Genomic DNA, 26,982 nt, shown 5'->3' with positions numbered 1-26,982 from the left:
CTTTATTAAACTTACATGTAAGAAAACCAGTATTTTCTAAATAGCTTGTATGTTTGGGGTGTGAACAGCAAGCGAGATGAAAACCTGCCATCTCTTACACAGTATGGAAATGCAACGTGTTTGATCTTCAGCCTCCAGGAAAGGGTGAAATGCAAGCTGGCAGTTTCCACAGTTTGACTTGCTGGGATTAAGGTAATGCAATTTATTTTGATAAGCGAGACAGAAACTTACAACCAAACAAATACCTTCACCAAGGACTTTAAATGCATCTTAGATCACAAAATGCAGGTTAAATTTCACTGAGGGGACTCATTAAGAGCAGAAGGAATAGCTTGCCTGTACAGTAAACTCTGGCCATGCAGACCTTGATTGAAGGAGGAACCTGATTGAGTAAATGTTTCTTATATATTGTACAGGCACTGCTAAAAGTTTGATTTGAGAGCAGCTGAAGCTGAGTTCTGTGTTCATTCTTGATCTTTGTGTAGCAAAAAGCCCTTCCACAGCTCTGTAGCTTTGTAAATCTGCTTCCTTAGGAGATGGTGGCTTGAATGTTGGCTTAGTAACGGGTGTCTGTATTAATGATCCCTGCTCCCTAGGGGAAGATAAATTGGCCATGCAGCAAAGACTTGGAACACCTAAAGCAAATTCTGAAAAATGTTTCTGAATCCTGCATAGCTCTGCAGGGTTTTAGAGCTACACACTGTGGATCAATACCTAATTTGACTTGTGCTTGACAAGAGTGTCAGTGGGAAGCTAGGAATGGTGTCCCATAATTTTTAATAAACTTTAGAGACTATGTAATGAGAACAAACATCTGCCAGAAGGCTTACAGAAAACACCTCACTATGGTAAGAAGCTCCAAATACATGTTATTTGCCTTACCTCCTTACTCCCAGCAGCCTGTTTTGCTTCTAATTTTGCCCTTTTACAAGCATCTATTACTCACTGGTGGTTAGAAGTATGAGAGGAATCATTAGTCAAGAACATGGCCAATTGTTCCTTTCTCTATATAAAAACATTAACATAATGAGCAATTTCTACTTTTTGAACAAATACAAAACCTGTGGTGTTCTAGGAAGACCCTACAATCTAATAGAAGGTACTGACGACTTCCCCAGAACATGTTCCTATCTTACTGTAGCAAGTTATGTAAGGAAATGCCAGCAGAAAAATGTGTGGAGGTGAGATGAAGGAAAGATTAAAAGAAATATGACCACATAATAGAGTCCCCTCTTCAATCACGATAGTGCTGTTGCAGAGATGTGGAAAGGTATAGCAATAAGAAAAATGTGACCAGAACAAGTATATGCAGGAGCTGGCTTTAGAGGAACTAATACAGCTATAGCAATGACATGAATGACATGTTTTCCCATGAAGGGCAAGAGTAAAAGAATGCTTAGGAATGTCAGATAAATTATTTTAAATTATTGCTGCTGTCAGCCAAGCCGGGGGCTCCTTTGGACCAATAATTGATTTGAATTATATCATCAGGAAACACCTTCAGTAAGAAATAGCACCCAAAGAGCAGCAGGTAGTACTGACTGTTCCCTTGCTGTTTCTGAGTGTGTTTAATGTCATCATCCTGCAGGTTTACACAACTTGGCTGACAATGTAAGACATTTTCAGTAAGCTGCTCAACCTGGACTGAAGGATGTGATTTAGGAATTTGGCCTGGCATAATTGCCACAAGAGTTAATAAGAGCTGCCTGATCAAGGAGACTTCTGTGTAGATCCTGATTTGAGATTTACCCTGGATATTCTGGGGAGAGAGGAGTCTGGGCATCCACTGGTGCAACATGGCAGTGTTGGTATTAGCAAGCGTTTTACCCTCACAGTCTGGCACAAATAGTTTTTAGGTAAAATAGTGTTAGAAGAACACTAGAAATGCTCTGTTACTCTGGAATGAAGCTAAACACTAGGACACACCTATCAAAGAAAAATATTTGGAAGCCAGAAAACTGCCAGGAAAGGGCAATTAATACAATTATGCTTGAAGATCCAAAATAAATCTTAACTAGGATCTCATGCTTTCCATCCTTAAATGTTGCAGTATATTTTTCTTTTTTGCTTTTTTCTTTTTCTTTTTTTTTTTTTCTTTTCTTTTCAGCTCACTATCTTGTTAAACATACTTACAGCTGTAGGAACTGAACCAGAAAATTTTAGCCCAGAAATCTTAAAGATAAATGTTGCATATAGCTAATGTTTATAGTCTAAGAACAGTCACCAAAGGATTTATGAATATTAGATCCTGTGGAAGACTGAAGTGCCAAAAACCTCCAGGTCCCTGAGCCAGATATGTTTTCCTGCAGTGCATGAGACTGAAAGCAGTGTCTGCCTGTGTCAGCGAGGACCTGCCTCAGGCACTTCAGCGTGGAGCTGCGGAGCCTGTGGGTCTGTACTTGCCTAAGCCCTGTGGTCCTTGAGCTCTTCTGAAAGTAGTGTCTTTGCCTTTTTGAAAAACTGAGTTTGTGTAACTTTAGAAATGAGGCCCAGAGAGAAGGGGTGTCTAGTGACCCAGGTGTGTGTGTGTGGTTCAATTCCCTTTTCTCCTTCCAAGAGTGTGCTCATCACTTGATTGCTGGCTGTCAGTGTGCTTTGCACCACTTACCGTCCCACTTGATACTTTCGCCTATAGAAGATAGATTGTTACGCTGGGATAAGAGACCAGAAGAAAAGTAGCATGAGTTTGTTGCTCAGTGGGTAGGACTAGCCTGGAAATAGATTTAAATCATCTCAGGCAGAGGAAGCAATCTGAACTGTATAGAAGGCACTATCACGCCTAAGTTTTGAAAGCAGCTGTATCTGTGTGTCATGAGGAATGTGATGCTGTGTGAGCCTATTGGAACAAGCCTTGCAAAGGATTTAGATCTCCAGCTCCTGTGGTGTAGAACAGTCATTTGTATCTGAACTGGGCACCCAAATGCCAGTTCCATTAAACTGAAAACTACGACTGCTGAAACGCACAACTCTGGAATGCTGATGCCCTTGGGAACTTTGAGCCAAGAAGCTCACTGTTAACAGAATGTATTCCATGTCAGGCAGCAACAGGGTAAGTTTCCAGGATTTTTTTTTTTTTTAGCTGAAGTGGAATTCAGACACCCAAGATTTCATTGGCTCAGGTCTTAACATCTGTTTCAGCATTCTGATGACATTAATGTAACTTCTTTTTACTTCTGATGTGCAAAATTAGTTCCTTTAAACATTGCAATGTACTGGCCGTGATTATTGTTCTTGATGCTCAGGAAGCAGGTTGGCCAACACTATTTCTGGAGAAGGCTATGGTTCTGAACTGTGTGGACACATAGCATTACTGGTGGTTGACTGGAAAGCTCTTTGACAAATGCTTTAGCCCATTTCCTAATTAGTTTTGCAAAATAGGTTGGATAAATCTAGATGATATTCTTTTTATACTTAAATTTTTGTACAGTATAACTAGATAATAAAAGAAATTTGGTTAACTTTAAAGGCCAAATCTTCTGCTATTCACAGAGTGCCTGTGTAATAGACCCTTTTCAATCCACCCCAGTGGCTCACAATACAAATGCCTGTTTAAGTTTTAGTCATGCTTCTATGTTAATTCAATGACAACAATTTTTGTATAAAGGGGTCCAAAGGTGACGAAGAAAACTCCATTAAATAAACTCTAGGCTATTTCTTCTTTTTCTGCTTCTTGCTTCTCATCATTTTCAGGTGTTGCAGGAGCTGCTGTTTCATCAACACTTGGATACTCATTTGTTGCATTGCTCGATGGAACTGTGGTTGCAGGAATGTTTTCTTCGTTGGGTACCTGAGCATAGTCTGCATTGGATTGTTTCTGAACCATTTCTCTGCAAGAAGACAGGATTAGGATTGTGATCTCGCATATTGAAATCCCATGTACACTAGAGTCTTTCAAAAGAATGAATCTTTGTATTTGCTATCTGAACAGTAACCCCCATGTTATTACAGCTGTTCCAAGATTGTGTGAAAAGGTTACAGCACCACTGGTGCTGAGACAGAAAGAGTGACAGCATATTAGCTAATAAGACATCTGCATCGCTGGTTTAAGTGATCCCATTAGAATAAAATGGATTTTAGTATGTTTAAATGCTTTGCCAGGGCAGTGGAATGGGAAACTGAGCACTGGCAAACAGTGTCTGAGGAGGGATAGCAAAACTCACTGCTTTGTGTGAGCTTTCTGGGAAATTCCATGCAGATCTGGTGTCCCATTGAAGTGCATAAAAAATAGAGTTCAGTCAGAAAAGAATTATGAAAAGACTGAAATCTAGAAAAGCATTATAAAATATATTTAGTATTTTAGAAAAGACAAAAATCTAGAAAAATATTTTTAGTAACAGGTATTAATTCCATTTATCTTATCAAAACCATAATAAAACCAACTCCCAGTATTGAAGCACTTTCACAAGGTAAAAAATATCAGATGCTAGTGGATTAATTCAATGTAGTAAGATTTATTAGGATCCAAGTACAAAACTAGATGTTAATGCTACATCAACTGAAAGCAGAGATCATGAATGCATGACTGATCACTGGTCTGGGTTAGCAGAATTCCATATTAGGAAGCCTTAGGCCTGTGCTACAGGGAAGTCACATCTTTTTCTGGCCTCAACTGCATGTAGTTATTTAGCATTTAACATCAAGGGGCTAAATACAGTCTATATAGTGCATGAGATTATCCCTATTCTGAAGGTTTGGCAGTTTAAGGGAAAAATGAGCAACCAAATCACAGAGAAAAAAACATCTCCAGGGCAGGATCAAAAGGGACATTCTGGGCTCCATTCTGTTGTCTAAAGCCTGTGTTTCCTGCAGTTTGAGATTCCCAGGAGTATCCCAAGTGTTTGTCCTGTAATTTCAGGTACCACTGAACTGAGCCCTCTGTGTTTAAATCCCAGTAAATTTGCTGAGGTAACCCTTAGCTGCTGTTTCTTTTTTTACTTCCTCCACCTGCTTTTAACAGATCCCATTAACTTTAAATATAAAGAGCTGGTTTTAGAACTTGACACTTTAGCTTGTGTTGTTCAAAAATATTTATTTCACTGTTTTAGATACTGCTAAGTGGTAGCTGCCTGTTAAAACAGGGAAGAGGGCAATGGCAACTTCTGTTACAAGAGCAACAGGTAAAAAGTCCCCCAAAAGCAGATGTTCACTCTGAAAGTTTTCTCAAAACTTGTATTATGCATTTTACTTTAGTTCTGGATTATCAGCAGTGCTTTACAGAAATAATTGTCTTAAAATGAAGCAAACAGAAATTCTTACTGCATCGCATTATTTGGTGACTTCCTATTTTTTGCTTTCTTGGTCAAGACCCAGACGATAACGCAAATTATAGCAGCTGCCAGAATTGCTCCAATCAATGCTCCAGCAACAATACCACCATCTGAATCTGGAAAGAAAAATAAAAAGATTACTTGACTTCTTTAACAGTAGTAGTGGCAAAATCCCATGGAAATTTAGTGCAGGAGCCTTTAGCAGAAAGAAGGGATTGGATTCAAAGAACTCTTTCCAGGACGATGGCCAAAGATTCTCAAGGAAAGTGAGAGCTCTGTCCTTGGGTGGTCTTTGCTGCCTCCTTTCTCATTGGGTAGCTCCCTATCCCAACAAACTCTCTGTTCATGCCTGGCTAAGGGAAACATTGAGCTGTAACATGGACAAGAGATAAAAGCCTTTGCTTTCCAGTCACTGCAAACACGTACTGAAATCCAGGTTGCCTTTATTTCTGTCTTTCAGCTAGTGGTCACATCTACAGTTCCCCAGTCCTTGTATTATCACATTTCAGTGATGGTTGTAATTTCTGGGGTGGAGACACCTCAGTGGGACTGTTGGCTGGAAGGAATTGCTCAAAACTCCATGTCTGTCTGTTGTCAGTAAAGGCTCTGCAGTCAAAACCAGGTCCAGCTCCTGCTCCTTGCAGCAAATTAAGGTGGGGAGGTTAAATCAGTTTTCTAGGTTAGTGTAAATTCTGGGCATGCCTGGATGAAAACTCTGGAGCTCTCCAAATCCTGTTCTATTCTTACTTGGGGAAAAAAAAAAAAATCTAAGCTGCAAAGTTGTTAGAGAATTTTCTTGCAAGCTGTGGATCTCCTCCATCAAAGATGTGATTACTTTGATGCATTCCACTTACGTTTTGCTGTTAGGTCAAGCTCACAGGTGCTGTTCCCCAGGAGGTTGCTGGCTACACACTGATAGTAGCCAGTTTCAAAGGTGGTGAGGTTGCCAATGTAAAGGATGCCAGAGTTTGGATCTGTGACAAGCAGGGAGCAGGTATACATTACTGTTTGTATTCTGTAGAGGCAAACAGTTCTCTGTAGTGGGTAACACAGAGCTATTCAGATATTAGACAAAGGGTTCAACAATTATGGATTTATTTGTGTGGGTTTTTATATTCTTTAAATATAAAACATTTACCTTCCTTGAAAATTGCTCCAGTGGATTCTGTGGGGGTATATTAGAAGCCCCTACTCTGCCAATCAATCTGGCCGATGTTTTACCCACCATGATACTGTGGTCATCTGTGTAACTCCACAAATGAATATGCAACAGGTACAGAAAATTTTTGGGAGGGAAGGATGTGCTAGTACTTGAATGACAAATTGATTCAACTTAAATTCACTCAAAAGTTTAAGAGAAGAGAGATGCAAAGGCATAAATATTTCTCCTATTTTAACAATTTAAAGGCATAGACAGGACTTCAACTTTTTTTTGTTAAATAGAAAAAGTGTCCTGTGTTTTTGACAGCTGTCAGTCGATTTGAATAAGTAAAAATATGATTCTGTGACATTGACCATTGGAAGAGGAGAAAAAATTTTAATTAGCCTGTGTGATACACAGCATTTGAAATGCTGGAATTTCGGATCCTGAACATGGTATGGTAGTCCTGTAGTTACATACTGAATTGTTCTGTCACAGGCTTGAGGGTGTTCTCATCGACTTTGTACCAGCGGTAGGTGGGGCGAGGCAACCCCTCTTCACAGCTGCATAGGAGGTAGATTAGATGGCCTTTTTCAGGTGTTCCTTCTACTTTGCAGAAAGGTTTTGATGGTTTGACTGTAAAATAAGAACAGACACATCGTGCATGGGTACCCGGGGCTGCAAACATTCACCTCAAGTTCTGGTACTGTGCTGCTCTGAGCAAAGAATTGAACCCCATCTACAGATTTCCATCCAAGAGCAGAGTCTTGCTTATGGAACTGACCAAAGCCTCTTCCATAGAAAAATTGAGTAATATTAAATATATGTACATGGCCTAGGATAAGTTTTATTATCTTCCATTTGCATACTGTTATTAGGGGGATGTTGAAACAAAGGCTATCAATTATTTTCATTATGATGGGCCACTCACTATTTACCATACGCCATTCTGCCACAGAGCAGAATCATTTTCTTTAGAGACATGGCAGGAGCTTTTCCACAGAGAAGGAAAGGATCAAGGCCCAGTTCTTTCAGTTATTACAGTTGTGAAGGAAATTAATCAGCTATAGTTTTGGTAAAAAAATATATCTGTTTTTATATAATGTCCTCACTTTGCACAAAAGGGAGGATTCTGTCTTTACTCACACCCATTGTTTCTCATTTCCTGCCTACAGATATGTTTTTGTGGTTCTTTAGAGCACTGTCAGGGAAACTACCAGCAATGAGCACAGCCCACCCAACAACTTCTCTTGGTTTTCATGTGAAAAGTGCAGTCTTTTACTCAACTGCTCCAAGATTTACTATGTATTTTGGAAATTTTAGATGAGAATTATCAGTGGTACTTTGATTTTTCAGGGAATGAGTTTATATGTTTCTTTTTCTTATCCCTGAGAAGTAGGCAAGTGAGGCTGTAATCATGTTCCCATATGTCTGTGATTTGTCACTCTGACCAGGTATGAATTCTCAAGATAAAAGGAATTATTACACATTGTTAGTACAATCTTCTCTTATTAGGAAATAAAAGATCTCATTCCACTGCTTTTCAACCTTTCTGTTCTGCCTGTTCATGGTTGAACTATTGCTTTCTTCCATGCAAAACAGACTTTGTACTACTTTCATCCAACACGTACTAAGTTTCTAGAGCTTTTGGGAGTTGATGTGAGCCAGAACGCTTGGGTTGTGCTACTGCCTCTCCCGAGATTTACACAAGTCATCATGATCAACATAAGGTAAAATTAGCGAAGTTTTGGACTGTGCTGGGGCTGCATGTAATGGTTTCAGTGGGAAGTTGTCACTCCCAGCCAGAAGGGTGTTTTATTTTAATCAAAACTAGTATCACTTTGTTTTCCAGTATGAAAAATGGAGTGAAGTTGGGTAATTCCAGCCACCCTCTTTACCTGCTTACATAAGGTAACTTTTTGAGAGCACAGAGTGACTCTGAAGGCCAGTGGTGGGAGGAGGAGATTTGACTGCAGTTCAGGCAAAGGCAGCTGTGGAGGGGAACCAGGTCAGCTGTAGCTGGAAGCTAGAGGGCACCCAGGCTCTGCCTGCCTCCGAAGCCCTTGGAAACACTCTGCAGCAGTGACTCAGGGAGCTTCCCCCTGCATCACGGGCCTTGTTTACCACAGCCTGTCATTCCCTCTGGCCCTATGTATTTTGAGCTGTGAATTCAGTGTTTCATAACACGGGAAGGAAACGACAATACAGCAATAGAGAGGGGAGGCACTTACCCAGCACACTGACAATCACAGATTTTTGACTCTGTCCAGCATCACCCTGAGGGCTGAAAACTTCACAGGTGTAGGAACCAGTGTCTGAGGGCTGCATGTTGGAGATTGTTATTGATGCATTCCCTGGACTTGTTGAAGCTGTTATCCTGTTCTTAAATGCTCCATAGGAGTAAGACTGGCCTCCCGAATAATAATAGATCTGTGATAAAGAAACAATTGTTAGTTTAATAACAAAAGATCTTCTTGCTGCTTTGTTCCATACTCAGAATATATTTGATTTCCTATTAAAGCCAAGCAATGTCACCCCCTTTCTTGCCTCCTCCCCCAAGAAAGCAGAAATGAAAACATGGTACATTTGAATACATATTTCTAAAGGTTCTTAAAAGACGAGCTTTTCTGAAATGGCATTTTTAGCTGTGTAATTGACAGTAGCTAAAGCTTTGTGGATGCTCCAAGCACAGACTGATGCATTTGTGAAAACAAAGGTGAGACCATTGACCATCATATGACAATTCTACGGAAAAATGCTAAGTCATGCACAGTGAGTAATGGTATTAAGTGAAGCATTGATAATTTGTGATATCATCAATAAGCGGCTCAGTAGAAGATTATGACAAGGATGGACCTGTCATTGGAAAAAGTGGGTGGCTGCAGAGCTTTCCAAATACGGAATCTGGCAAAGAGAGAACTGAAATGAATTCACAAGCCAAAGGTCTAAGCAAACAAGGCACCTGATCTGTTGGCAGTAAATTTGAAAGCCATAAGGATGCAGTACAAAAACAGAGCAGAGTCATCACACATGCAATTAGAGCAGCCATGCTGTTCTTATTTGTGTCATCAGTGTTGGAGGCAGTTTCACAGACTGTCTTGGTTTTTTGAATTTATACCAGGGAGGAAGTAAAGAACACCTGTTGGCCTCAGTGTTTGGAGAGGTTCCTATTTGGGATCAAGGTTCCCCTTTTACTGCGTAATAAAAAAGTGTTTTGCCAAATGATAGACATAGTAAGGATAAATGTTTCTAAGGAATGCAACATTTCCTCCCAAGTAAAAATTGCTGATTTAACATTGACGGATTTCACTGATTTCAGTAGCATCGACTGCTCTTAGCAGCACTGTGGAGTAGAAGTGGCCTCATAAACCTGAACTTTTTGTCTGCTGATGGAAAGGAGAGGGAGAATTGTGGAGCCTGGATGGTAGTCTGAGCCTTGGGCCCTGAGTCTGTTCAGGAACTGCAGAATCTCATCTGCTCTGGGGTGAATATAATTGTTCTCAAGGAGTACCTGCCCTCTGTCCAATCTAACTGCTCTGAAACCAAGACCTCAAAGAACAAAGAAGTGGAAAACTATGATTCATTAATTGTTTTTCTGAGGTGTTAATGATGTTGTTGTATAAAAGTGACAGTATTTGGGATGGGCAATATGTTCTCCCAGGGTCTACATGCACAAACTAGGCAAAGTGAACAGTTCAGCACACTCAGTCATTTGTTTAAACTGGTGAGAGGTGACCATATAAAATTACAGGTTGTGACCCATATTGATCTAACATTGTTCTTACAGGCAGTATTCCAGAATCATCAGTGTAAATGTATTTACTGAAGTTGAACTAACAGTATGCTTTTTAATGGAAACAGTGGGAAAATGCTTGTAGGAAAATCTTCACAGACTCCTCTTCACAGGCCATTCTTACTTGACTAGTATAAAAATTTCCTTTTGGTAAAAGTTCTCTGCCTTTTAGGGATACTGCAGATCCCCAGGCAAGAAGTATAATTTGCTTTACTTTGCAGATCAACTGATTGCATTTTGAATTAAGAATATTTATTCTTAATTCTATTTATCCTCCCTGATATGGTGTTGACTGAAGTCTTTAAGAAATGTTATCTAAAAGCCTTTATTAGCTTAAGGCAAGGTACACCCCAAAACTGTCAGAGCAGGACTGGTTTATGCAAAGATACGGCTTTGAAATGAAGGTCAGAACCCAGGTTGCACAACACCAGCAGCTCCAGGACTGCAGCTTGGCCCCATCCCAAGTGCAATTTTGCATACTCCTCAGCCAGACTTTATCTTTCCCTGCCCCAGGTTTACAAACACCAGGTACAATTGATGCAGGGCTCTGAACACCAAAGCATTCCCAAGGTGTGGAGCCTTGGTACTGCAGTGGGGAAGCATAAGAAAGTCCAGGGTTAGCTCGGTGTCAGACCTGGTTAGAAAGTCTGCTGAAGCTGGATACTCCTCCCAGTTTCCATTGTGTGCATGCAATACCACCAGTTTTAAACCTTATTTTATGCTTTGCAAATGTCTAGAGATGGAACTCTCTTACAAAACCAGAGTCTGGATGGAGACACTATATTCCCTGCAGAAGGAGAGCGTTCAAAATAGGGAGTTTGGTTTAAACAAATCGCTCATGAAAAACGTTGTCTGCCTGGAATTACAAAACCACACTGACCACATTAGTCTTGGTCTACATTTATCTGAGCAATAGCAGAGTATTATTGATCACTGTTTCTTTCAAGAGTCTGAAGTGACAAGAACTGTGACTTCTGACTTCACACTCTTCTGGCTGATGTCCCTGGATAGCTCTCAGCAGTGGAGGGCTGGATTTCCATCGCCTCTCCATCAACTGCACCTGTTGGAGTAGGGCAGTGAAAGGGGTTCCATCAGCTCTTTACACTGATGTGAAATTAAGCTCTACAGTGAATTAAATGAAGTAATGTGTGTCTTGCTGCAGCATGAGAGGAGTGGTAGGCCAATCACACCCTATTCCAGCTTGATTGCTGGAAAAAGGGGCTAATTTCTACTCAATGTACCTACCTCAGAGTGATCTGGGATTTTTTGTCAGAGTAAAGAGTAGAAGAAGGGGTCCACTGAATGCTTATTTAGCCACAGCATATCTTCCTGGAATAAGACTGGCACTGCAAGTCTTAAATGCAGTCACGGCATGCCAGTAAACACTGTAGAGGAGCAAGTGCTCCTCCATATATTTGACCTGGAGTGAGGTTGAATTATGTACTTAAGTCCTCATACAATGCACTGAAAAATTAATCCCCTGTGTTCTCTCTTTCTGATTCAATGAATGCAGAGAAAATATTTTGTGTACACTGTTAAATCTGAGGCAGGTGTCAACACAGCAGAGACTATTTCTTCTCTTCATGGATTCAAACAGAGTATTTCTGAGTTACTTTTTTTTTCAACCATGAACATAAAGGCAGTGAAACATTCTCAGGCAATGCATTCAGCTCCTCTGCAGGCTCCTGCCTGTTCTCTGTTCTCTCCTGTTCGATGCTTATCTCACTGGCTCTGGAGTTCATTGCCTGAAGGAAGGTGGTAAACACCAAAAAGGCTGAATAACGTTCTGATTAATTACTGAGTGTATATCTTGTCCCGGAGGTATGATTGGATTGTGTACACAGGAAATTTCATTTAAGAGGAATATGTTTCAGTTAATTGGCTGTGAATTCATAGCCCATTTTAAACAATACACTCAAAATGAGTATTTTAAACCCTAGTTCAAAGTGGTTTTATGCTGTCCTTGAAAAGGTGGTTTGTGGCTTTCAGAAAACTGAAATGAAAATCTTTGCAAAAGTGTTTCTGTTCCAATTCAAAAGAGAAAAACTTTAAGATATGGAAAACTTTTTGGTTTTGGGCAACTGACAGCTAATGTTTCCTCCTACAGACACACATCTCCTTGACATTTCTTTCCATTTTACCTAAAATGTATGTAAGGGAAAACTGTATATTTAGTCAATGGTAGACTTTTTCTGGAAACCTTTTTAATCTGGTGTGATAAATATATTTTAAGTGCACCATCTCGAATGCAAAAAACCCGACAAAAACCCAAAACAAAAGAAATCTGCTGTGCTCCCCTTAAAAAAAAAAAAAAAAAAAAGCTTTTTATGTCCTCAAGCAAATCACGGGCATCTCTAGTGAAGTTGATGATTTACCAGAGTAGAAATAATATTGAGGGTGCATTAATGCTTGTTGCTCCTTCTTACCAGCTAGTTTGTTCAGGCAAGCTATTATATAATGGTGCCTTTTCACATTTCGTGGAAGCAGCTGCCTGGGTGACTAAGGAAACAACTGACAGAAAGAGGAGCAGAGATTATCACTCCTAAAACTGTTGTCCCTAATAACTTCCTAATCTGAGACACCCGTTTCTGCTAAATAGCAAAGCTGCCCAGAAGACATCTACCTGACCTTAGAAAGGGTTGCAGCTCAGTTGGTTCCTCAACTTGTGGGCCGGGCAGTGCCCTGCTGTCTCCAGCCAGCCATCCTTCCAGGCTTTCTGAGGCAGTGCTGTGGTTACTCTTCATGTCCACAGGCAGTTCCTTCTAGAGTGATGGTGTAGAAAGTATTTGTTTGCAGAGGAAGCAGGCAGCAGAGCTGATGCTGAGCTGAGGACTTCCAAAGGCTGCCAGATGTTTGGTAGAGTGTGAGGAGCCCACCTACAGGTTTTCTTTGTACAACTTTTATAGAAAGATCTTCCTTAGGGTGTGAAGGGGGTGTGTGAAGAAGCAGGCAGGAAACTGGAAGAAACATGTCTCCCTCTGCTGTTCTTCTTCTTCTTAGGACAGGACAAATATATATCAGAATTTGTGTAAATGCGTGTCTTTCAGATGGCTTCGGATGGACTCATTCATAATTTCTAGGTCAATACTCTTCCCATCCCCATCTCCCAGAGTCACTGAATCACAGTGCTGTACATGCCTAGTACTTATGGATATCAAAGTTATAAGATGAGATGTACTTGAAGGTTCATTACAAAGTGTCCTGCTTAATCTGCACAGAATCCTGCCTCCCTGACTGGGGGCAGTTTCAGGACATGACCTCTTCTCCAGTACCTGTCTTTCCTCCCCCAGACTCTTCTCCCTTTCCCCCACCAGCACATGTAAAGCTCTAGCATCCTGTTGGATGATGTTTTTCTGATGGATTCGGCGTGTGACTCACAGTATCTGCCTGGAGAGCTGGGAAGTGTCCAGAGGGCCCTGTCATCGGGTTGGTTTGTCATTTTCTGTTTGACATTTTCTCAAGCTACTAGAAAACGGAGGATATTAATGACTTTCCTGGTTTGAGATCATGATCTCTTTTTGAATTCTGAGGACAGACAGAATTTATAAAATAACAACAAGGGAAAAAAATATTCATCACTCCCTTAAGCATCTTACCATCTAATTAGAGAACAAATGCTGCATATTCAGAGCGTTAATGAAGGCCCAAAGCTCAGATTCTGAACTCAGCTAGCTAAGAAAGCAAATGCTCACGCATGTGTTGGTTTCTTCGGCATGTGTCTCATGACTGAGTCTGGGCCCAAATCCCTTATTTCATCCACAGCTTCTTTTCACACATTTTTGTCAAAGCTCTGATCTGCCAGAAGGTAGTAGGGATATTATGTCCTGCCTTACTGGGATTTTTGCATGAGAATTAAGGATATTAACAATGACTAGAAGCGTCTTGTCACAATAGCGCATTGATAGAAGAAGAAAGGGAGGGAGTCAGAAGCCTTTAGAGGATTAATCATTCAGCAGCTTTAACTGATGCAAATACATTGGAGGAGCAGCTTTCATGTTCTCACAGTATCGTTCTTGTGGCTGAACTATCAGTGAATAATTCCTACAGTGCATCAAGCACAAACATGTTTTCTTAGTGCATTTGGTGTGACTGCTCTTCAGCAGTTATTATTAGACCTCAGTTTACATTGGGCTGTACCCTGTACTTCATGGTGAGACAGGAATCCTGCTGCAGTCAAAGCGAGTTTGGAATGGATTACAGCTGGAACACTGAGCTGACAGCTGAGAGGAAGCTGGTTCAGCTCAGTGTCGAGATCCATCACATCTCAAAATGTTTCTATATTCTAGAAAGGAGATCCAGCATGATTATTTTTTCCTATGTAAATATGTAGCCCCAAGATTGGGCTATCCAGTCTTGCTCGCATTCAGCCCAGAGGCTCCTGGTGGGTGCACACACCCTTCAGATACCCTTTGGGTAGAATATTCCTGAAGGTGCCGGTTCAGCCACCTAGAATAGGTGTGGGGAAAAAGCCCCAACACAAGAGCTACTTCCAAAATCATTTTGACAGAGAAAAATGAAAAAAAAATAGGGTAAGTTAAAAATTCTGAATGATGCATCCGATTCAGCTTATTTCAGTCGTGCTGGTTTTGAGATTTCAACACAGAATATGAACACAGGTTTCAGAGTAGCACAGATCTAGTAGAAGCTATTTAGCTCTTTTTTTCCCCTGAATATTATGGGGATTGTTTTCTTACCTTGTATCTCCAGCTACATCTTCCCCGTGCATCTGTCACATACACCGTCTTTTGACAAAGACTGACTGACTTTTCATCCATACTCAGAATACCATGACACGGGGAATGCTGTATTTGAGTAAAAATGTGCTGATCTGAGAGTTAAATGAGACTTTAAATGTTCCCCCAAAATCAAAGAGCCACTCCTCCACACAGCTCCCCACCTACCATCCGTGCTGATCACAAGGGCAGGGTGCCTCATGCTCTGTGTACTGTGCAAAGTATCTCAGGCCTTGTCAACTGCAAGATGCAATAGGAGCTTATTCCTAAGATTTACTTAAAATTAGGCAAACTGAGATTGAACTCTAATGTTTGCTCCAAGCACCCCAGTTACAATCTGATTATTTTCTGCTTGGCTGTACTTCCCTTCGTGATAACCACAGGCAGGCCACCATAGTCCCACTGACATCCAGAGTCACTCCAACTGCAGTGACATGACAACAGCATCTCCATTCCTCTGCACTGGAGGTGTTGCCTCTGCTTTCCATGAAGCTGTTCCTTACAGTGCCTGCTCAGTCATCTAAGTGCTAGATAAAACTCAGTTTTAAAAAATCACCTCTAGGCAAAAAGAAATGCTTATGTATGAGAGAGGCCCTTTCCAGGAAGTTTTCCTGTACTGCCTCAGGAGGTGCTTCACACAGGCTCATCTTTCTCATGGGCTGGAATGGACTACTCTGCTCCCAGGCTGGTGTCCCCTGCAGCACTGACAGCCTCTGCAACACAGGATCTCAGGTGTCTTGTGGCTGAAAGCGTGTGAAGGTGTCCCCCGAACTGCTCAGACTACATGGAGGGGAATTTGCTCTTTCAAATGCTTTTGTGGAAACCCCACACATACAGGGCTGGCTGGCCTCTGGCTCTCCCACATGGTAGCCCAGTGCCCACGGCTGTGCCTTGCTTTGTGCTGGGCAGCAGAGTTGTGCTGGCATTGGGACTACTGATAATCTGAATTTGGGGTGTCAGGGTGGAAGGAGCCAGCACATCTGTGCTCAGGTCACTCTTCTTGCCTCTTTCCTCCTTTGGGCTTTCCCTCCCTGTCCCCTGTTGCTGACCAATGTGCCACAAGCTCGCTTTTTTTTAGAGAACATTTTCATAAGAAGTCTGTCAATAATTCTGTTTTGCCTACAAGTAACAGGCATCCATAATCTTTACTCTTCTAGTGAATTTAAAATTTCGATCTTGGTTAGCCAGGTAGTGTCCCTGATCATTTCACTGACTTTAGCTGTGGGTGGCCTGGGCTGGAGGCTCAAGGTGTGGCCCTGGTTGGGTTCAGGAATTGTATTTAGCTTTGCAAGGCTGCAGCCGCGCCTGTGAAGAGTCAACAGAGGCTTCAGCTTTCAAACATTTACTGAGGTGCCTTACACTGGGGCCAGCCAAGTGACTCAGAGCACGAAATGAAGCACAGATGTAGGTCTTAGCAGGAGCTGAGGCTTTACCTTATGAACCAGGCCAGGCTGTGATGTACCCTGGGTAAGCAGAATAAATAGTTTTAGCCTCAGTTTGTCTAGATGTAAAATAGAGATCACTCAGTATTGGAAAGTTCTCAAGATCTTTGGCTGGGAGTCATTATTTAAAACTTAAATTTAATATTAAAGGACATGCTGCTAAGGGCTAAATGGCAAGAAGAAAAAGTTAAAAATATGCACAGCATCCTATTTTCCATGATTTTATACTTGCATCATTAAGTTCAAGTGAGGGAAATTACTTCTACTAGAGAAACTTCTCAGGAAAAGAGCAGAGTTAGGCTCAATTAGTAAAAAGGTCTATATTCACACATCTTGTAAAGCTGTGCTGGCTTCAAAACAGTGCTGTGAACACCTGGCTCTGTTTGCTGCCTCCCTTTTCATCGTGCTGCCTGTGAGCAGCCTGGCTGTGGTGTAACTGCCGTGGTCGGAGCTGGCGAGCACCTGTGGCAGCACTGGGGAGGGTGGGCAAGGCAGAACAGGGCATGAAAACACCAGAACAAGCAGCAAAAGACAAAACCAACCTCACAGAGGCTGTGCTGGGAGGCAGATCTGCATCAGTAGCAGGTCTGCAAAGTAATGAAAAGCACAGCCTCCCCTTGAGGCAAGGTAAAACCTGTTGCTGAATGCTTAGGGACATTAAATTAACACTGGCACTGGTCCTGATCCTGGCCTTACTGATTCCACTCCAGCCAGGACTGTACCTGAGCTTATGGATCTCAAAACACTGCAAAATCTGTACTGTAAGTGGCAGTGTAAAATAAAGGGATACACACGGCCTCTGCTTATTGTATGTTATGTCCTAAAATGTAGTAATTTAAACCTCCCGTTCGTTAATGCTTAAAGCCAAAACTTCTTAACAGTATAGATTTGCCTTAATTACATGTAACATTTATAAATGTGTATAATATTCACAGCTTGCTCTTTTATTTGTTGCCACTGTAGAGAGAAAGGGCCATGTTCTCAATTGTTTAAATAAACAGTATTTATTAAAATCAATAATTTTTTCCACACGTATTTGTTACAGAGACTATCTCCTCTGCCTAATCTTTTTATTTTGAGTGTACTGCCCATGTGAATAATGTGGTAATCAAGACATCTAACATTTAGTAAGATGTCAGGAATATTTTAAAATATAGTAGGTGGGAGAAGATGTATTTTCTGTAATTTTTCACAAAAACTGTAAGTCTCCTGTCTTCAAAATACTTGGCAGAACTTTCCAATTTTCAAGAATGGAATTTGAAAATGTTATCCAATTAGTTGCTGAAAAAATTGGCAAATTTTGAATAGAGCCAGAATTTTCAACAAATTTTTCAGGACAAATATATGTTATTTATAAGGAAGTGTTTGGTTTTTTATGGATGTGTTAGAAGAATCTAAATGTCTCATAAAATTGAATCATTTAATTCCACTTAAAATGCAAGCTATTGTGCTGGTGTTCAGTAAGATGTGGTGCCAGTCTTTCCAATATAGTTGGGTTTGTCATCTTACCAGCATATTAAATATATTTTTGAATTACACATTAGTATTGTTTTACCTGAACAATGAAAGCCAAAGCTGGCAACCTCCTCCATTGCCATGCATATGTTTCCTACTTGGAACAAAATATGAAACTTGATTCAGCTATGTGCCAAGCCACCAGGGCAAAGCCAGGTTTGTAGAGAGATTATATTTTTGTTTAAACTTGTAGAAGAAAAACATGTGGGCTTTCAGGCTTCCAGTCCTTTCTGAAACTCAGAAGAGTCACCAGCCTGAAATAGAAATACCAACCTCATTCAGAGGGAGGGTGAAAATCCAACTTTATATTCAGCTGTGTTGTGTGATTTCTTAAACCATATTTTCCACAAGTAATCACAGTCCTTTCTTCCCAGTGTTCACATTAACAGCATTAATTTTATTGTGAATAGGTTCAAAATGATAAGGAATTGCCAGGTGGTGGTAAAAGGATATAGGGTTAAGTAATATAAGAACGAATGAGTTGCTGAAAGCATTTCAAAAAGAGCAGTGCCCCAGTCCTGCACCCTCCAGGGGCACCAGCAGACTGCAGGGAGCAAAGGGAACCCTCTGAGCCTCACTGAGCGTGCCAGCCCAGGACAACTGGAGCTGCAGTGAGAGGAGATGGTGCCTTGGTGCTCAGGGAGAAGGGGATTGGCACTAAACCATGGCCTTTCCAGACTGAACTTATATCATGAGAAGGCAAATCACCCATCAAAATGCAGCCATTACAAATGTGCTGCGGTGTGAAAGTGAATTTGCCATGAAATTAGTTTCAGATGGGGAAATCCAGCTGCAGTTTTCCCCAGCAGTGTTTCTTATAGACCTTTTAGGCACAGCTTTCCCATTGCCTGCAGTGAGAGCTGCAGAAGCCGGGAGGGAGCACTGGAGGGACTGATCCATAAGGTTTCCCTGACATTTGGTAGTCTTGCATCAGTTAGTTCTTGTTGAGCGTATTCTGAACCACCCACAGAATTTTATGATTATAATTCTCAGGGGGTATTTTTCTCATCATTACTCACAGTTTACAAATGGTTTTCCCCTCCTGGATCTCTCGAAACTGTGTGATTCTCCCTCTAAACTACTTTTAGCTGCAATCTGCTTATTTCTCTTGGTTGTGACCAGAAAAATGTATGGCATTTAGTGTGTTGCAATATGGAAAATTGGATGCAAGTAGAACAGAAAGACTCTAACCAAACCTGGAGAAGACAAGCTTGATCTTATGTCAGTACTGTACTTCCCACCTGAATGAGCGATTAAAATTTAAGATGTAACATACTGGATCCAAATTATAATATATTGTACTATATGCAATTTAGGAAACCTGCAGCTACCACCCTTTCAGGAATAGTTCTTAATTTAATAAAATAGTGAGGAAAGCAAACAATGAGTAACAACTACTCACACAATTAATCAGGCAAGGTGTGCATACATCAGTCTGGCATTCAGCTAGAGTCAGAATTTGGGATGGGCCCAGAGTTTGTACTTAGCACTGATACAGGCATAATCTGTGGCTGTGATATACTGCAGGAGAGTGAGCAGTTCTGTCTTAGGTTAAATTGTCATTTCTTACATATTGGCTATTGCTGTTCAGTGCCAAATACGTTACAACCTGCACATTCTGCAGATTACAGCTAATTCTGTGTAATTGATAAACCAGATAGAGGGTACAACTCTATCAGCAATGGCAAACCTCCTACTGTAATATTAGGAAACTTGTGAACATGACAAAAATATCCTGACTGTGGACTGTGACACTCCTCTGAGTCAAATCTCTTTACATCAACTCTCAGGTGTCTCACCAGGCAGGAGGATTGAACTTTCAGAAGAAAAATGCTGTCAACATGATAAAAACAATGGGAAATGATTGTCCCACAAGCACAAGCCTGACACCAGGGCATGGAAAAGGAATCCCAGTTGTCTTCAAGGATTCAGCAACACTTGTAATCAGGATTTCTTCTTACAAAGGAAGGAGTTGCTGACTGCTCAGGGTCAGGACTGAGCTGATAGGAACTCATACCTTGTGTATTATGCTGGGAATGAAATTCATGGGTTCATTTCCCCACCAAAACATAAGATTAATGGGTAGCTCTTGAAGTTTGGGCAGTAGTGTGAGTACATATAGGCAGTTACAGATCCCATCCCTGACTCCTTCCAGGCAGACCAGGCTGCTCTGCAAGGTCTTTACAGCCACGTGAGAGGCTCAGGCAGTGGTTAGAGCAAGTCACTGCCTGCTATTGGTGTCCTTCCCAATCCCATCTGTGCTGACACTCCAGCCTACAACACCGTCTCATTATACCCCCAGAGTCAGATATTGTTTGGCTCTGCAGCCTCTTGGGGTCTCAGGAAGGGCAGGGACCATTTGCCCTTGACCTGTAATTGTTCTGTTTCCACAGTGACAGCCATGGGATGCTGTGAAATACCAATGCAAGTTTGCTGTGGCAGATTTCCTGCTGTGATGACTTTCTGCAGAATGCTGCCAACACTCCTGCTGCTCATTTTGTGCCCACAGTCCACTGTCATTCACAGCACCTCTTACTGATCTGCCAAAAGGCAACTGCAGTGCCTGAGTCAAGGAGTTCTCATTTGACCCTTAAATGGGGAACAACACATTGTCATAGGCAAGGGCGTCTCACCAGGAAAGCAGCTTTCACAATGGCAGGAAATATCTGCCAGAGAAGAGAAAAGGGAGCTGGTCCAGGGGCTGCAGCGCTTGTGTGGTTTTTGGACACCTGGTCTTTGCTTCACACTTCCTGTGTGACTTGGAGCAAGTGGTTTGAGCATCTGAATCACTTTTGTACTTTCTCATCAGTTTGTGAAGGCATTCAGGCATGTCAGTGGGAACCAGGAGCCTGGATAATTTGTTCATTTTCCCCTAAATTTTGCTGCACCCCAGTCCTTAGTATCTAGGGTAGGAACCCCAACATTACCTGGTCTGTAGTAAGGATAACCCTATCAAAGGTAACAAGACTCTTTGAGGACTTAGGGATATCTTAAATACAATATCATAGTAATAAGAAATAAATATCTTACGGTATGCAGCTGGCTCTCTTTGGCACTGTAAAAACTCCACTGAATAAAGAAATTTCCCAGCGGTCCAGGACTGGTGTATGTGCAGAGGAGGGTTGCGTTTCCACCTGTCGTGACATTCACTGTCTTCTCAGGGACGGTCACCACAACCCCGCTGGCGTGGCCTGTGGGCAGTAAGTGTGGCGAGGAGAGATCAGCTGGGGCTCGCCCTGGGAGCCGTGCAGGAGTGCCTTACTCGCTGTGTGACTGAAGAAACCTGTAGGATATATCTGGCTGTTCTCCTTTTCAGCACAGTTTCCCTCAGGCTTTGTGTGGAAATTTCACTGGTAACAAGCTGTGGCTGGGTAAAAGCTAGCGAGCAAATAAATCGCCCAGAACACCTCTGCCCTCACAACAAATAATATTCTTAAAAAGCAGAGTTCCTAAACCCATACTTGTTCTTGTTTCCTGATACTCATATTCTCACTAAGAGTCGGTGGTTAAACTGAACCTTTCTTCTGCACTCACAGTGTTTTCCTGTGCTTGCACTCTCATTCACAGCTGCGTCTACCCATCTCTTACACCTTTCTTGCCGTTTTTGGCTTTTTTGCAGTTATTTCTTTAGATGTCTGATCTCCTTTACATACACCCTTACCTCAGGCTGGAGCCCAGCAGCTTTTCTCTGCTTTTCTTTTGCTAATTACTTTGCTTTTGTTTCGGTTTCTAAGGGCTTACCTCCAGAAGCTGGGTTTTTTTTCTAACACTATTACATTGGAAAAATAAAACTAAACTTTTTGGAGCTGCTTTTACTATGTGGGTTGTACAGAGTTCTTTGATAACTCAATCAACCCTTTGTGTTGTGCTCAAAGCAGAAAGGGAGCAAACACAACTTGTGAGCCCTTCCCATAGTTTTCTGGTCACACTTGACTACACGATCCTAGTAATGAAAGGAATCAAGCACCACCTTACAGTATTTATCTGTTTCTATCCTCTGTGTAAATTACTAGCCATGATGGCACATGACAGCAAAGCTAGAGCTGTCAGAAAAATAAGTCTGAATTTCAGGGTTTTGGTAGGTCACTGAGTCCAGCTTCAAAGCTAAGGTCTAAAGATTCAGATGGAGAATGTATTTCTTTTGAATGGCATGGAAAACGTAAGTCTTTTGGAGCTTTCAGTGCAAAAGAGACAAGGTGAGAATTTCATGTTACAATAATTTTCATGTGGGTTTATTGCATATATTAATGATAGAGACAAAAGATGTGAAATATTTTTCCCAATGCAGAATCTGTGCATCATCTTATGTTTGGGTACTGCTTTTGAGAGTTTAAGCAGAACCTGCAGCAATACCAAAGAGTATTTTGCTGAAGTTGACAGCCCTGTGTGAGAAAACATTGTTTGTAAAAAGAAACAATCTATTTTGTCTTTTTTTAAATGTAAATATTGCAAATTCATAAGTTAGTACAGCATGCAAACCTATCCGAACTCTTTGCGTACTGTTTTCTGTGTTTGATGGCTTCAATAGTAAAAGCTTACTGCAAGGAAGAAAGGAATAATATACTTTCTGTATTGGTGGTGGCTAGGATGGAAATTAATGGGTTTAAGCTACAACAAGATTTATATTATATGTGAAGACAGTGTCACAGGAATGGCTGGAGACCGACCTAAATGTGTCAAACCCGCCTTGGGGAAAGAGGGCATCCCAGGCTGGCTGTGAGTCCTACTTGTCTTGTGAGCTCACAGCAGCTTAATCCTTACTGAGATCTAATATAAATGCTGTGCCATATTACTTTAGGTGTCTCAGTTCACTGTTCTCAGCTTTAAGAATTAGTGTTGGCCAGAGGATGGCAGTTTCTTGTCACGGTTTACATGTATTTATTTTCTGCTCTTTGCAGGGTTAAAGTACCGTCTTTCAACACAATGTTATTCTACTGAAAACATCCATTTTCCAGTCATCTGCTCCACATATTTACTTTATCATTCTCTGGTTTTGGAGTCAGGAGTGCCACAGAGTCTGACTGTTACAAGCTTTTCCCGAAGAAATTAATTTTAGCAGAAACGACTCCACAAAGCATTCTAGGTTCCATAAAACTGTATTTTGAAGAAAAACATTTAATTGAAAAGATCTTCGTTCAAGTAAAAATATGCTGTCAAAACCTATCAAACTGACATTGTCCAGTGAGGCTGTTTAAAGCCAATACTAATTGCAAGATTCATACATACAGGCCTTTTGGTTTAATTTTTAAAAAGTGCACAAATAAGAAATAGTGAAAACAGCTAGTGTGAACAGGACCATAACTTGTTAAAAATGGTTGATCCATGTCTTTACTCATCAATATTATAGTAAGACTGTTTCCTTCCCACAGAGAAAGTCATTGCAGTTAATTAGCAATCTCCCACTTCCACTGAAGTCCTTTGCAGTTTTCAACACTCATTAAATTAATCCAAGTTTGCTGATCTCTTCTGAGCCATGACAGAAACCCACAGTCAGTGGTGCCCATCAATATGAACACATTGCTAGTCTTAAATCCAGAATTTTCAAATTAGAGGACATTGCTTTGAAAATTATTGGTACCTACCCTGAATTACTTTTCATATCTAAGGAAGAATCTGTTGGGTTTATATGTGTGTGAGAGTTAGAACACTGAAACTCCAGGAGCAACTACTTAAAATATTTCTGTGGCACCCAAACCAGGTAATTCCATCTGGAAAAGAAGATGCTTTCATTTTCTGTAGTGGATACAGGGGCTGTTCATCTCCATGGAGCATTAGACTTAAAGTGATTGCTTCTGTATGTATTAGAAGTAAAGCTCAGCACAATGAAATGCCCTCGAAACATGAATAATATATAGTTTTTACTATACCATGAAATCCCTAGATTCCACAAAGTATTATGTCCTCATTTAATTTCAGGGAAATCCAAAGATTATTTGCATGCTTAAAGCTAAGCATCCCCCCCAAAATTTTTTGGTGGTTGAGGGACTGAGGCATCATTTTCCAGTCATATTATCAAGGGGAGACAAAAGCCAAATATGGAAAAACCTGACCTTGAATCACTTGACAGACCTGAACTCTCCATATGAGAGCTCTTTGCCTCTTCTTGACATCAGAGCAAGGCATTAATCTACCAAAGCCAAAATTCTGTTCTTGAGCAAAAACCTCTTACCAGGCAGGGGTCAGTTTGTGGATTTCCATAAAATGGTCTGGCAATATAGCCATGATTTTCATTCCATCCTGAAATAATTAATCTCGAATGTTCTCCTAGTTTGGCAGTCAGGTTCACCTGCTCTCTTACTTCAACAAGTTCCTTTGTCCCAGTGCTATTTCAATCAGTTTGTTATTCTTACCTGCAAGGACAGCTAGAATTGGAAATATCTTCAGCATTGTCACACACACCTCCTCAATGCTGGGAGAGAAAAGAGATCAGGTGCTGCTTCTGGCTTCTGCTGAAACCCAACTGTTTTATTTTTTGAGGTAGGTTTTTTTGTTTTCCTTATCAGCTGCGTTTCAACACGTCAGTGAGCTGTTTCATTCTCCTTTATCACGCCTGCCTTTCTCTGACTAGTGGTGTGACTGCTCACTTGAAACCATTTTGTGGGGTTTGAGCAACTGAGGGTTTTGTTAATAATAAACCTTTGAATCAGAGGAGCCCAAATTCTCCCACTTTTGCCAGGGCTCTGCAGTATTTGCCTACCTAAGTACTTCAACTGAGTACAAGAAAAGTGTTTGTGGGGCTATTTAACAGCCAATCTGATTACTAGTTGGAGTCAGGCCTAATATGAATAATCTTTATTTCCCATTAATTCTGTAATTTCCTTTTAAAAATTGGCATATGTAGATAATACATTGTCAGTACATTTTCAATTCAAAACATGTATCTTATACAGTTTTATACAGAATGGTTACATTGGACACCTGATTGCCTTGGAATTTCCATACTGCACTCATCAATAAGATAACATACCAAAATAAAGATCAAATAAAAGTTATCTTCTAAACTGTTAATGAAATCTGTTTCATCTAGTTTTAATCCATGAAGCTGGATGTTACTGATCAAAAAAGGGACAAGGTGAATATGTTGATTTTTATTTAAATGTTAATACTGGATTTATATGGTGAAAAAGCAGTGGATGAAGGTTAGAACTTGAAGAACTAATTAGGATAACTTAAATTTCTCTGTCCTTACTGGTTTCAGAATACTCTCTGAAGCTCATTAGGAACTGAGGGTGTTCAGCTCCCTGCAGGAGCCAGATTTGCTTTTTGTGCTGTGTCATTTGACTGAGGCTGATTCAGAGCCCTGAGCTGTGATGGGAGTAGCTGGCTCTGGCACAGCCACAGGGAGTGAGTGCCTCACATAGCAGAGGGCAGCATTACCTTGTACATGTGTGCCTGCACCTGGGACCAAGGCAAGTAACATGGCCAGGGACTTTTTTCTATGCTTGTTGAAAACATGGGACTAGTTCATGCCTGATGATCCCATCTTTATAGTGGCAGGAAGGGCAGCCACTTCCTCTGTGGCAGGTGTCATGCTGCAGCATGGGAAGCCCTTTTGGAAGGTGGGGTTCAGCATCTGGCCATGTGTGGTTGGAGGGGAAAGGTATGACCAGGCTCTCCCTCATCTCTCGTGATGTGGTGGTAGATTCTTCAGCAAAGAAGTCAAGTTACTGGTTGCATTTGTTACTATTGGGATCAGGTTTATGGACTATTTTATTCTGCCACATATTTCTGTGCATGGCAGATGCCTGAATAATCTCTGGGCAGATGGCAGAGTTTGGTGATATTTTTATATGAGCTGTCTCCAACAGTTTTGGAGATGTCTCCTCCTTAGTTCTGACTGTCAGCACTTCACACAGCATTCCCACAGAGTGGGCAGTGCCTGTCTTTAAAAGATGGGAAGGGCAAGTCTTGGAACTGTTAAATGTCTTGTCCAAGAATCACAAGAGAGTCCAAAAAGGAATATGTACATTGAAAGACTGAAATTCAAATTCAGATTTCTTCCAAAAGTTGAAAAGCACTTAGATTCACCTTCACTGAGGAAGCATGGAGGGATCACAAGCACACATGAGAGGTTCTCACTGGCTGCTCCCAAAGCCTAAAATGGGAGCTGCTGCTGATTTCCAGCCATTTAGCTGTGGATGAGTGCAAATGATCTGAACATGAGACAACCTACAGATACATTTCAGTGATTGCCTGTGGCAGCTCCATAATACCCAGGAGTCTGACAAGTAGCTCACAGAGCCCCGATCCTTTGCAAAAATAGCAATTTTCAAGAAGATGCAAAAATCCATTGCCACCCTGCTGAGTAAACTGGTACGTGCATGATCCTGTATCTTTACCACGACATCAGTGTATCCTCTAATTCCCTCTCATCTATCAACCCCAAAGTCCCTTCTCTGGCATTTAAAGCCCCCTCAGCTAATACGTATTTTTGCTCGTTACATTCACTTTTTGCCAATTAAGGCTTTGAAAAATGACAGAACTACATTCCTGGAGGGTGAAATGCTCAGTTTGACCATAGAACAGGAGCCAAGAACACAAATTCTGTATCAACATGTGCCCCTTAAAGCTTGGGATGAAGGGCTGAGATTACCAGTTACAGAATGGGTACAGCTCATAGCAAAAGATTACAACCATCACCCTGTTTTACAGAGGATTCTGAACACCAGGAGTGTTTATGTTTCACTATAACTCACCTGGGGCTCATTTCACTCAAAGCAGAGGTTCCCTAGTATTAATCTTCCAGGCCCTCCAGGGTTACTCTCCTGTGAAGGTAATCGATGTCACCTGTCAGTTGCTGACTTTGCTTCTAACTCACTGCTCCTGGAGAGAAGCACTGCCTGTTCAGGAGAACTGAACACAGAAAGCAAAATCTGCTTTGGTTTGATGTTTTAAGTTACAGTGGGACAACAAAGAAGCTCTTGCTTACACTGCTCAGCTAAGAGGAGAGAACAGCTCAGAGTGCAGCAGCATAGCAGTCACTTTGCTCGGGGTGGAGCAAAGACTCCTATCTCGAGATAAAATAGAAGGGGCCAGTACCAGGAACTGTGTGTTAACAGACTTCGTGACTCAAATCTGTGTACACTGAAAT

The 26,982-nt window shown here is 41.2% G+C and overlaps 1 protein-coding gene across 1 annotated transcript; it reads right to left on the bottom strand.

Moving 5' to 3' along the window:
- Positions 1-65: 65 nt before the first annotated feature.
- On the bottom strand, positions 66-24,397 carry VSIG1 (V-set and immunoglobulin domain containing 1). Its single transcript, XM_069015373.1, has 7 exons — positions 24,242-24,397; positions 20,922-21,082; positions 8,640-8,838; positions 6,889-7,044; positions 6,122-6,241; positions 5,257-5,383; positions 66-3,827 (listed from the first exon to the last, which is right to left on the bottom strand). Exons 1-7 carry the CDS (start codon positions 24,276-24,278, stop codon positions 3,644-3,646), a joined length of 984 nt encoding a protein of 327 aa, XP_068871474.1. The 5' UTR covers positions 24,279-24,397; the 3' UTR covers positions 66-3,643.
- Between the last annotated feature and the right edge of the window lie 2,585 nt (positions 24,398-26,982).

Source organism: Aphelocoma coerulescens, chromosome 4A (genome assembly GCF_041296385.1).
Source record: "Aphelocoma coerulescens isolate FSJ_1873_10779 chromosome 4A, UR_Acoe_1.0, whole genome shotgun sequence".
In the NCBI taxonomy this organism is placed as follows: domain Eukaryota; kingdom Metazoa; phylum Chordata; class Aves; order Passeriformes; family Corvidae; genus Aphelocoma; species Aphelocoma coerulescens.
The sequence above is the reverse complement of the archived record's forward strand: the minus strand, read 5'-3'. Positions and strand labels throughout refer to the sequence as shown.